A 13202-nucleotide genomic window follows, 5' to 3' on the forward strand; every position below is an offset into this window, starting at 1 on the left:
TTTAGGTCCAAACACTGACTGGCAATTCCAAGCGTCTTAATTTCAAAATTTCCCGGGGGGAGCATGCTCCCACATCCCCTCGGAAGTTAGCAACTTCAGCGCTCGAAAGCATGCCCAAGCCCTTAGAAGGCATGCCCCCAATATGCCTTCAGCATGCCCCCAGCCCCTTAGAAAATTTTGAAAAATTGAAGTAGCTAAGAAGTCTTTTCCTTCATTCTGAGTCGAAATGTGATGCTTTAAAAGTAACCATAAAGTAATCATTAAACCCACTGACCGGAGAAATGCTGGCTCTGCATAAGAATTCCTACTGCTGAAAAGTGTTCGAAGCAAGTGCAAAGCGTACAAGGAGTGAATTATATCCAAAGAGATACTTAATTATATATGTACTTGACTAAAACAGCAAGGAACCTTCAATGCGTGAGAAATAATAGTTTCAGTGTGAGAGCGCAAGATTGAATTCGTTTGCGTGAGCCTCATGCTCAATGCGTGAGACTTAAGAGCACTGTGTGTGTTTCTTTTTTTTTAATAAACAAAGGTATCACGATTTGTTATACGTGTAGTTTCGTTTTAATTGAACAAGGTCAAATTTCTCGACACAACTCCTCTCAGACGAAATTCCGACAGGCGACATAGGAATCTTTCGAAATGCCAACATAGCTGGTGGCGAATTTCAGACAGGGGACATAGCCCCCCCCCCCCCTAACGGGGCCTCGTTATGCAATTAACGCACTGCGTGTGATCGCAAAACGAAAGATTAATCACAGTCTTGGACCTTCCAACATAAATCTTGGCATCTTTGTTCGCTCTTTTGAAGTGCCTTGGGTAAATTAAAAGCCACTCCAGTCTACTATTGAATACTGTGTCGGCTGAGATTATAGAATTTACATTCCAAGCCTTCCTTTCAAAGCCAGACTGAGTTACTCTGAAGAGAAATACGACAACTATTGAAAGCTACTTTTGCCATCGTTCTGTTGTAACATGTGGAAGGGCGTGGATTAACTTTTAGTCAGTTTCCACTTTATGATGTACTTTGTGCGATTTGGTCGATTTCAAACTCTCGTTTCCTCATGGAAACAGACATCAGATCTGACAGATCCAAAAACTTTGCTATGTAAAAGCAAACTATGGAGCTTGCAATTTTTTATCACGTTTGTGACTAAGGTCGACATTACGGTTACAAATTCTCTCGGGTTCCTTCTTTGCGGTCAAAAAGTAGATTGACTATGAACAGTTTACTTAACGATTTCAACCTACTATGAATAATAAAGCTTTTAGAGTATTGATTTATACTCACTGGTTTTAATGAGTGAACCACAATGAAATGAAAATGAATACGTATCAGTAACAGGACCTTTTCTTCTGAAAAGTGGAAGAGAAGGAAAAGTTAAACAAATTATTACTGCGCAAAAAATGCTTGCAAACACTTATTCGCTTGACTCACTATTAGCTATAACAACATGAGGAAAATCAGTCACGTGATTCATGCAAACCTTTCCCAGAGTAAATTTAAAACATGAATAATTGACTAATTCCATGTTATATGTGCACCCAACGCAATCAGTCACGGACAGGTTGCAGTTTATAGACTTACCGTATTCAGTTTGTCGATCTTAAGATAAAAGTGAAACCAAAAGTGCCGGAAACTGGAAAAAAACACTGTGAGAGTTTCCTTGTAAGGCAAAAGGAAGTCAAGGAAAAATGCAAACGTTTCAAACGCGGCTCAAAACAATCGAATTAAAACACTTCTTTGTAAGTGTGTTATTACGTTTTTTGCTATCTCGATCCATTTTTTGTCAACATACTAAGGGAATAGTCCAATAGCTTTAAACGCATATTGAACGTGCGTCACTTCGTTTACAGAGGGATAAATGTTTCTGCCAAAATTGTTCCCAGTACAATGGAACTCCGCCTTATGGTCACCTCGTTAAAGCGACCACTTTTTATGTCTCGGTGAAACGTCCATACTTTTCTTTGTAAGAAAGCGCCACCCCGCTAATACGACCAACAGCCACATTCTGAAATCCCAACATGTATAATCCTTGATAATTTTACTCCATTCAGTATACGGCCACTCAAAGAGTTATGTTCTTCTTTCTATTGTTAATATGGTATACACTGATTGAAATCTCTATTTTTTAATTATATCTGCATTCGGGATGTTTTTAAAAGAGCAGCTGTTTAGAAGTGCAATTGTGATATGTATGTTATGACGTCACTTAAATTTAGACCAGTCAGGAAATTTGACCCCACCGCGTTAATACGGCCAAATTTTTATGATCATGGCCCGTTGGTGACCATATTAACGGGGTTCCACTGTAAAATAGCAAGGTATATATTTTTTCTTTCTCGTGATTATGATGACTAAGCACGCCTGTACGTGTCACGCATTACAAGAAGAAGAGTTGATAGCTTTAATTTATGCTAACAGTGTCATGGCTAACAATGTTGTTTTGAAAGACCTGAACCATACCACTAATCTTTGGAAACTTCTTTGCATTCGCTGTCGAATTGACGTTGTAGAATTTTCGTTTGTCTTATTCTACGAAACAGCATTTAGTCCATATCACTTTCAAAAAACAAAATGTAGATCGTAAACCGTCTGAATTTGTACAGAAGTAGGGTAGATTAATGAAGCCTAGAATAGAGAACGCAGCACGTTCTACAATAGCCTAGTTTTTGCTTGTTGCAAATAGGATGAACTTAGTGATCTACGCCTTCTATAAATTAATATCTACTCACCAGTCCGTCTGAATTAACAGGACGAATCCAGAATGAAACCGCGTCAACAACAGCAACTTTTTCAATGATAACAAAGAAGAAGTTAAGCAAGATTTACATCGACAAGCGTTACTTTTAGCGAGCGTTCAATTGCTTGATTGCATGTATTTTCTCGCGTGACTCATTGTTGAAGCTCGCAAACCAAATAAAGTTTGTCACGCGATCCATGCAAATTTCTTGTAGTGGAAATTATTCAATAATATTTAACAGTAATTAATACCGATCTTTCTGTCAGAGTTATAAGCTCATATTTGAAGCACGATGAAAATTTACGGTGTTTAGTTACACCATCTTGACATCAACATGAAACCAAAACCAAGAAACTGAAATATATCAGTGAGAGAACTTCCCTGTGAGTTAGCACCAAACAATGGCACATGCAAATAGAATAGCCTCGAAACAACTTAATAAAAGAGTTCTTCTAATGTGTGTTACATCCTTTGCAATCTTCATTTTTTTGCTGAATGTTGTTGCTGACCTCTTAATTCGACTTTGAGCTTCGACAATCGTGTTGCTAGCATATTGTACATCAATACACACAATCCAATGCCAAAAGCAGAAACAACTGAGAAAACTACTCTCTTAAGTTCTATGGAGAAAGGTTGCCACTGTCTCTTGACATTTTTCAATAGACGTTTCGGCTAATGCTTAAGACTTCATCAGTGATATGAAAGCGAAGTTCGTTGTCATACGCTATTTAAGGTTATTCCCCAGTATTGCATTGCGCATCCCTACTGCGCATAATTTCACGCGTGATTAGCCGCGCGCATTAAAAAATGGCGGCTTTTTCTTTACAGCTGGACCTCGCCATAGAGGTAAATCGTCATTTTCTCGCAAACGAGTATGGTGACCTATCATTTTTTTTTTCTGTTGTTTTGAATTGAGTAATAAATTTCTCTGTGTAAAATAAATATGGACCAATTGTCAGTGTAGAACAAAAAGCAATCGTCGGAAACGTGAATTTAGCAAGCAATCCTGACTACAATCAAGGTGCTATTATAAGGATTTATATGGGTATAAACAAGGTGCTGTTGCTCCTAAACGAACAGGGGACCCCTCATTTTTTTTTTTTCAAAATTTAAGTTCCTATAGTATAAACAATCAATAGGCAAAGTTTCACAAAAATCTCAGTACAGGTTCTATTTCAGTGGAATGACCTTAAAGTAACGTAACGCGAAGCTTGTGCGCGTGACCATGTAATTCATGCTCGCGCGATGCCTTTGTAGGCTTCTGGAATAGAATTTTTCCGCGGTTTGGAAATTAGCGGAAAAATATTCTCTCGTCGGTATGAACTCTCTAGGGGTTTTGAACAGGGTATTTAGGAGTGGTTTTATGCTAATTCGTCCTCTTGGTGCTCTTTTCTGGAGGTGACTCGCTTTTATTTTATTTTTATTTTTACTCTCTTTTTCTTATGATTTAATCGTTTATTTATTTATTTATCATTTATTTCTATCAGGGCCAAAAATTTAGGGTTCGTTCTTTTGAGCTCTAGATTCCAGGGCCTATTTGTGCACGAGATGTATGGGACCACATGTGCCCAGTAGGTAGGGCCTTTCTTGTTCCCTAGGAATATGGGATCACCTGTGCCTGAACTTTAGGTTTTTTACCCCCGAAAAGTATGAGACGTTCTGGGCTTATATTGTTAGGGAGATTGCTTGCCCATGAGTATGAGTGGGACCATCTGTGCCCGAAGAATGGGGCCTTTTTTGCGCCCTAAAAATTCAGGAACTTCTGTATCTAAATTGTTAGGGCCGGTGTGCCTACATGAAGTATGGGACCATCTGTGCCCAAATGTTAGGGGCCTTTGTTTGCCCTTGAGAATGAATGGGACCATCTGTGCCCAAATGTTAGGGGCCTTTGTTTGCCCTTGAGAATGAATGGGACCATCTGTGCCCCCCTTTTGTTTTTTGCGCCCTGGGAATTAAGGTCTTTCTGTATCCAAATGGTTGGGCTGTGTGCCACCATGAAGTATGGGACGATCTGTGCCCGATATATAGAAGCTCTTTTGTGGCGAAAGTGGGTAGCTATTTGTGTAGCCGAGACGTATTTTTTGGGCTCTTTCTCGAGCCCGTTTATGTCTTTTTTGCATTGCTATTACCTTTTTGTTCACGTCATGTTTTCTTTGTTATTTTGCTAATTTGCTTGTCAGTTTTATTTTGATTTTAGATGTGTTTCAATCAGAGATGTGGACCGAATTCTTTGCCGCTATCCCCGACCATCTCCAGCCCTTGGTTAGTCGAGTCCAGGAAACCGTGCTCGCTTCCAGAGCCGATGGCACTATTCGCACTTACCTGGCTGGTTTTAGACGTTGGAAGTTTTGGGCGTCGTCTAATTGTATTCGCCACATGCCCGCCAACCCCTTTCAAGTTTCAGTTTACCTGCAGTACCTAATCCTGGAAGCTAATTCTCCTTCTCCAGTTCTTAATGCTGTTTACAGTATCGACTGGGCCCAACAGCTGGCCGCTTTGCCCAAGGTCTCGGTGCATCCTATGGTTTCTGCCATGGTTAGCGCGTCTCAAAGGATTCTGGGGAAGGCTAAATCGAAGAAAGAACCCATCACTCCCGAGATGCTGAGGGCGCTTGCATCCTCCAAGATTTCAGATAAGTCTCCTTCCTTATCGGATTTGAGAACAGTAGCTTTATGTCTCATAGGATATGCTGGGTTTTTTCGTTTCAGTGAGCTATGCTCTATTCGAGCTTGTGACATAAAGTTTTTTTTTTTCCTACTTATGTGTCCATATTTTTAGAGTCGTCCAAGACAGACCAATACCGTGATGGGGCGTGGACAACAATAGCGCGATCAGACCTGGAAACCTGTCCCGTAAAGGCTTTAGAGCAATACATTGCTGCCGCTGAAATTGATCTTAGTGAGGATTTACCGTTATTCAGAGCCCTCTTGTCTCCTCGATGTACATCTAAAGTTCGACGTCAAGGCTTAAGCTACAGCAGAGCCAGGGAGATCGTTAAGGACGCTTTCAAAGACATTACTGACGTTTCCTGCATAAGTCTTCACAGTCTTAGGGCCGGAGGAGCCACAGCTGCCGCCAATGCAGGCATCGCTGATAGACTTTTTAAGAGACACGGTCGTTGGCAGAGTGAAAATGCCAAAGATGGTTATGTTAAAGACAATGTTCAGTCCCTACTTTCAGTCTCGAAATCATTAGGAATCTAATTTAATAAGACCGAGCCCAGCAGGTCGGAGGGTTTCTATCCATAGGGCTGGGGTTTTTCCTCTGCATTACCGCAGCGAGCGCGGCGAGGTTTTTTCATCCTATGGATGCTCGTTGGTACCCTCTTAGTTTTTCGCCTAGATTTTTCTCGTGACCATAGTTTACTTTCCCTTTGTAGATATTTGAGTCCTTGTCCGTGCGGCCTCCAGTGAGCACACGATAGCAAATAAAGTTGTGTTTTTATGATCTGTTTTGGCGTTATTGCTGTTGCGCTCGGCTGGAATATGTGGAGAGTATTTAGACGAGAGGTACCTTTTTCCATGGAACTTATGACATCTCCTGACTACACGTTTTCCATTTTCAAACTACTGTCTATTGTCTAAGTGATCGTTGCATGAGCTGATTTATGACTTTTGCCATGTTCTCAAATAAAAAAAAATAACCACTTGCACAATAATTTCCTCGGCACTAATTCGTGAATCCGGGTTTTGAATTAAAAAAGCCAAACAAAACAAAACAAAATAAAGCGAAAAACTAAAAGAAATCCAACTTGCTAAATGCAACTTATGATTGTGGTTTCTGTAGGCAACCTCGATACATTTGGCAGCTTAACCGACAAAAGCCAAAAACCTAGGATTAAAGACAGATAAGGGAACGCAAGAAAAAAAGGTAACGCTTGGTGTTGTGTAATTCTTAATTATCATTTTCAAGACACGAGAGATTGCAAACTTTTATTTGTGTCCGTCACTAACTGGCCTACATAATGTAGTTTTCACGACTTGATCGATGACATTGATTAGTTTGGGATAAATCTTTCTTTTGTGATGTTATAAACATCCTTGCAGCTATTCTGTGGTCATGAGGGCAAACAATACTGCTATACTTGCCACAGAAAAGTTCTAGTTTCAAAAGTGAAGACTACGAAACATTCGGGTGTTTCCCGAAATTCCAAGAAAATAGATCATCATATCACGCATTTCTTTGTCGGTATTTGGGATGGGTTTAAAGAAGTATACAGGATGAAACTACACTGTGGAAAGATTTAATTTGCACTCTCCGGTAAGCGGGATGTGTGGCTATTTTATAGTTAATGGTGGGATGCGGAAAAATATTTCAAAAACCAGGAAATCGCATTCTCTTCGTGAACTCTACAGTTTTACCTAAAACGTCTCTAAGGAGCGTGAACTAGCTCAATGAGCATGGAGTACTCCTCTAGAGGACAGAAAAATAAAATATAAAATAAACAGAAATATTACTACTACTGTTCAGAGTTTATTCGCTATCCTCGGTGCCTTCCTGGGTCCTCCCTCCCCCAGTAGTGTCACGTGAAGCGCGGGTGTAAATTGTTTCGTCTGATCCACTGAAAAAACCCAAATTATCAATCGAAGAGAATCGAACTTGTTTCTGCCGAGCCGGGGCTAAATCAAGTTATATGCGAACGATTATCATGATTATATTCGAGTTTAAATGGTTAGTGATCTTGTGCCTGCAACACGTAGCAAATTTGTATTAGTTTTCGCCGTTGCAGTGAGCCCAGTATGCATACAGCTTTTTGTAACTGAAAGAGACCCGTTCTGTGATCGAGTTAGGTTCTACTTTGGCTTTGGAGATGAGCAACGTCCTTGTAAAGTGACTATCATAAAGGTGTGTTCTTGATCAATGACAGTCTTATCTCAACCTCGAATGTATTCCCTAATAACCGGTGGGCAGACTTATACCATTATGAAGCACTAGCTAAAGCAGGTTACTAATAGACCGCAAGCAGATTAGTGCTGGCAAGAGGATTTCATTCGGGATATCTACACCATAACAACTAGACTATACAATATCAGGAGCCCATTTGAGGCCATGTTCATAATATACCGAATAAGCATATGGATATGATATTAAACTGTTAACAGTGGAAGCCGAAATGATACAATGTTTAAAACAAAATAAAAACGAACTTACCGTTTCGCAGTAGCCAGTGTACAATGAGTCGTCCGTTCTTCGAAAGAAAAACTGCACAGGGGCGTTTATGTGTCATTGCTTATATAGCGTGTTATTCGCATAAATTATGGATCTATAAAACCATTTCAGTTTCAAAACATTTGATGTCATTTGATGTCACAAGCGGAAACAGAAAAATATGAAAAAGAAATTGTCGTGGGCACGTGAATTTTGCATAAGGGCATTATGACCTTTGCTCATGAATAGATTTTGTACCTATGAATGCGAAATGTCACAAATTTCCATTTTGGTTTCTGCAAACAACTCTCGAGACATTTATCACCAAGTACGCCCCATAAAACGCAAGGCAGCGATTTGCAGACGCAATACTTTATAAAAACACAGAAGGGCGATCGATCTAGCAATCATGAACTTACAGTGTTAGTTGTGCGATCTTAAGATTAACTTCAAACAAAAGGCGATCAACTAAAATAACACGAGGGACTTCCCCTGCAAGACACAGGAGAAACAAGGACTGATACAAACCATAGTTAATGGAAGGGAATGGTTATGAAAAACGATAAAGTTCTTTGTCGTATGTGTTCGTTTTTTTTTTTGGCTTTAACAGTGCGCAAAACAAAGTTGTTGTCTAATACTGACTGAAGAACTAACCAATAGAAACGTTTTTGTTACGTAAGTCACGCATAGCTAGTGTATGAGCGCAAAACAAAGGATTGTGCACAGTCGTGGACCTTCCAACATAAATCTTGGCATCTTTGTTTGCTCATTTGATATTTGCGGGCTTTATAGCTATTCTCATCTATTAAGGACTACGTACAAACGGATTTAGGCACATTAACCAGAGAACCAATCATTTCTAAGGCGTGTACATCCGTTGTCATGTTCATTCTTTTCTGAAAAAAACAACAACAACAACAACAACAACAAGAACCGAGATATCTATACGACGGCTTTCAAATTCATCACTCCATTTACTGTAGACTTCCTGATGAATGATACAATTGACTTTTTAGTTTCATGTCATGGTGCTTTACAACAAATAAGCGCAACTTAAACAGAACTGATATCGCTCGTCCCTTTGAAACTTCCATTTGCATTTAACACACGTAAGTTTGTGCATTTACTGTTTGCATCAGTTGCTATATAAAGTAGTTGACAAGTTTTGTTCGACGACTTTCTTCCTCATTTACCTTGTAACCGACAGGCAAATTACAGAATCAACCATTTTCAAGTTTGCGATTTATCATTGTTTTGTGATTTAATAAATATTTGAACTATATCTTTGAACTATATCTTCTTCTCAAACGACAGGGCAAACAATACAAGATTAGTTTCTTACCACATTAGAATTCCCTTTGAAAAGTGAAAACTACGAAACGTTCCGGTGTTTCCCGAAATATCAAGATAAAGAAGATCATACCACGCATGTGTTTGGCGGTATGTGAGATGAGTTTAAAATAATTACAGCGAGATACGGGATGAAACTATCTCGGGGGAAACGTTATTTGCACTCATCGTCAAGCGAGAAGCTGGACCCTCTAAAAGTCAATGGCGGGAACAGCAAATCGCACCTCCTTTGTGAACTCTACAGTTTAACCACATTGATATCTCTTAGCAGCGTTCATTAGCTCAAGGAGCACGAAGTACGCCTCCAGAGCCAGCCGTGTAAAATAAAACTGTTCAGATTTTACTGCTCACTATCCAAAGTGCCCCCTCCCCCCCGCCCCCTCCTCCCCCGGCAGGGTAACGTGATACGCACGAAAGTAAATTGTTTGGTTTGATGAAAGAGGGATCCAAGCTGATATGTGCAAATTAACCAAAGAAACAATTTCTATTCAGGCGACTTACATATCCTTTGTTTTGTTCATTCTTTTCTAAATGTAGACGAGAAAGCGGTCCAACGGCTTTTAAATTCAATATTCCGTTCTGTTGTGGACTCTTGATGGTAGATTCGAGTTTCAATTTCATGTAATGGAAAGAATAACGTGCTCTTACAACAAATGAGGCAACTTGAGAGGAACTGATATCGCTCGATCTTCTTCATTTACATTTCAAGATATTTAAGCCTGTGTATTTACTGTTTACATCAGTAACTACATAATGTAGTTTTCACGTTGTAATCCATGGCGTTCTTTATCCTTTCTCTTGCAACAGATTGACGAATTAAAAAAACAAAACAGCTTCGGCTTTACGATTTATTTAATCTTCGCTTCGTGATTTTATGAACACCTAAAGTACATATTATTGTCAACCGAGAAGGCAAACAATTCGAGTTTCTGGCTACTTACCAAAATCGAGTTCCCTTTGAAAAGTGAAAACCACGAATTGAACGTTCGAGTGTTTCTCGAAATTTCGACAAAACAGATGTTGCTATCACGCATACGCATGGCTGCATGCGGGATGGCTTTTAAATATAGCGGGATACGGGATGAAACTACATTGCAGATTACTCCTATTACTGATTCGGATCCTTCGCGTCTTAACCAGTATGTCATACAATTATTTCAAGACGTTTGCGTGTTATCCCGAATACGGATGGATTTTGAAATGTTATCAGCAGAAGCCGAGATTATACATTGTTTGAAACAAAATGACGATTATAACTTACCGCTACACAATTAAATAGCCTGTGTACAGCCTTCGCCCTCCTCACGAAAAACTTGAGAGCAGGGACATCTAAGTGTTACTGGTAATAATTTTGTTGATCGCATAAATTAATGATCCATCTGTAAAACCATTTCAGTTTCACAGTATCTGACATCACAAGCAGAAACAACAAAAGAAATCTCTTCTCTGTGTTCACAGAATTTTTTTTAAAAAAAAAGCGCTTGGAATAATTTCGCCTTGACCAATGCATACTTTTGTTAATCAAGCTTTTAAATTTCAAAGTATTAAATGACAATTCGCTTTAGAAACGTCTGATCTCGTAGTCCTTTGCGGGACGTTTACTAGGGACAAGACTGTGAGATCGTTTTCAAAGTGGCTCATCTCACATACATGGAAGATCGTAAACTTGTTATTTGTGTCTGTCACTACATCAAGTGGTTTTCACGATTTGATCAATGCTATTCTTCCCCATTTCAATTGTAACAGGATGTCACATAAAGCCACAAAATAAGAGATAAGTTGTACTTACCACTGTGATGTTCGCATAAAAAAGGGTCGAAAGTGAAAATTACAGAACACTCGACGCCTTTCCTGAAATTCAGATAAAAGGGATGACATATTACGCAGGTTTTTGGTTGAATTCTGGATGGGCTTAATTTCGAGGCGGGATACGAAATGAAACTTCTTCGTCAAAGTATGATATGCGCTACGCAAGCAGGATACCCATGCTTTTAAAATTAATGGCGGTATACGGGATAAAAAAAATATAGCAAATTGCGATTTTTTAGTAGGAGTATTAATTGGTCCCATTCAGTTTAAAAGTACTTGCAAAATTTAGCCTTTGCTCGAATTGCTCGCAAAAATTAGACGAATGCTAGCTTACTCGTGCTCAAAAACGTTTACAGCTGCTCGCATGCTCGGATTTTTGTTAAGATTCTTTGCCGTGTAGCGGAAGCATAATTTGCATCTTGGAACCAGAATTGACGCTGGAAAAAATGTTTCCAGTTTTGTGAAACTGGGAAACGTTGGGAAGATATGCGCGCGCTATGAATGCTTCTTGAAACATTCATTCTGGAAACATGCTTCCTCGTTTAATCATAAAAATTACAATTTGTTCGATTGTGATTGGTTTAAACAACTCCTATTTTCCACTAATTCACTTGCCAAGTTGTTATCGGACGTATGGCTTATTGACCAAGTGTGAAGTCAAGATGGCTGGATATTGGCCAAGTTCCTTTTTTGCGTGTTTATGGACCGAGACGGAGTCGAGGTCCATAAACTCGCAAAAAAAGAACGAGGCCAATATCCAGCCATCTTGACCGAACAAGCTTGGTCAATAAAGGATTTATTATATGACTTTCGGGGAAATTTTTCTTGCGGGACACGGCGGGTAGTGCCGAGCGGGCAAGATAGCTCCATCTTGCCCGTTCGGGTAGCCAATCACAGCGCAGGATTTGATTCATCTTGCCCGCTCACGGAGCTAGCCATATAATAAAGTTTGTTATTAGAGAGTTTGTTATTTAACAGTTCAATAAGCCAGTCACATTCAAAGTTGTAGTTACGTGCGTGCGTGGGTGCGCGCGCTTGCTTTTGTGTTTTTGATGCCTAATTACCGGTAGGAGGTGCGGTGGCCTTAGAATGTTTACATCTCCATTGTAAGTATTTTAATGCAAATTTTCCCTTTCTTTCATAACTTGGCTATTCTTCTTTTCTCGGAAATTGTAATTTTTATGATTAATTGGCAATAAGACTTCGTGTTGTCCAATTCGGTCTGTAATCATAAACGTGATAAACAAATCAGACTCCCGCTGCACGGTCGTCCGATTTTGTTATTACTCTTATGATAACAAACCGAGTTGGACTCCACTCAGTCCTATTACCATAACTGACGTCCACGCGCGTAAGAATTCTTCACGAAAGGCACCGGCAAAGGTAGAAAGTACGTTAGAGAAATGAGGACATGAGGAATATTACTATTACTAATCGACGTTCAGAGCTTGTCAGATCTGTATGGCTGCCATTAGCTAGACCATAGAGGTCTCCAAATGAATTTTCATTGCGTTGAATCTTTTTCAGTCAATCAGCTTGAAACCAGTTTGCCGATCATGGAATCCGAAACTCGAAATGCGTGTTGGATTAGTTGGTGCAAAACAACGTTTCCTTCTAATACAGGAGAGATTCCGGCTAAAGGAAAATTTACGAAGTGCTCATTACTCGCCATTTGTAGTTTCTAAAGTGTTCGCAAAACTAAACGCACAGCTCGCATGCTCACAAAGGCCCTGATTCGATCCTCCTGTTAGTGAACTCACGGTATCACTAAAAGGGTCTGTAAGAAGAGGATATTAGCTCAAGGAGCAAAACAGATGTCTCGAGAGGTCGCCTACGAAAAAACTCTCCTGATTTGTTGCTCGATATTCTCAGTATCTCCCTCCTCCCAGCAGAGGATTGCAATAGGCATGATTTTCACCTGTCTAGTTTTAAGTGTGGTCGACACCTGAGTTATCAATCGAACAAAACTGAAAGAAGTTTTTTTTTAATGCAGCTAATAAATCAAGCTACACAAGAAACAACGAATTCAAGACTTATTTTATCGGTGCGTAATGCTACTTTTACAAAACATCCGAAAACCAATTTTTTCTTTGTTCTTCTGTACCGTGAGGCCAGTGTTCACAGAGCATCTGTTCGGGGCCGAAAGAA

General features: G+C 39.6%; 1 protein-coding gene across 1 annotated transcript in view; it reads right to left on the bottom strand.

Annotated features, from left to right (window-relative positions):
• LOC145480935 (uncharacterized) overlaps positions 1-13202 on the bottom strand; it is a 49989-nt gene that overhangs the window by 27491 nt on the left and 9296 nt on the right. Inside the window, exons 3-4 of the mRNA XM_081459281.1 lie at positions 10187-10200; positions 5750-5775 (exon numbers count right to left, since the gene is read on the bottom strand). Of these exons, the coding sequence (XP_081315407.1) occupies positions 5750-5775; positions 10187-10200 (40 nt within the window). The remainder of the gene's footprint in view (positions 1-5749; positions 5776-10186; positions 10201-13202) is intronic.

Source organism: Orbicella franksi, chromosome 1 (assembly GCF_964199315.1).
Source record: "Orbicella franksi chromosome 1, jaOrbFran1.1, whole genome shotgun sequence".
NCBI lineage: Eukaryota > Metazoa > Cnidaria > Anthozoa > Scleractinia > Merulinidae > Orbicella > Orbicella franksi.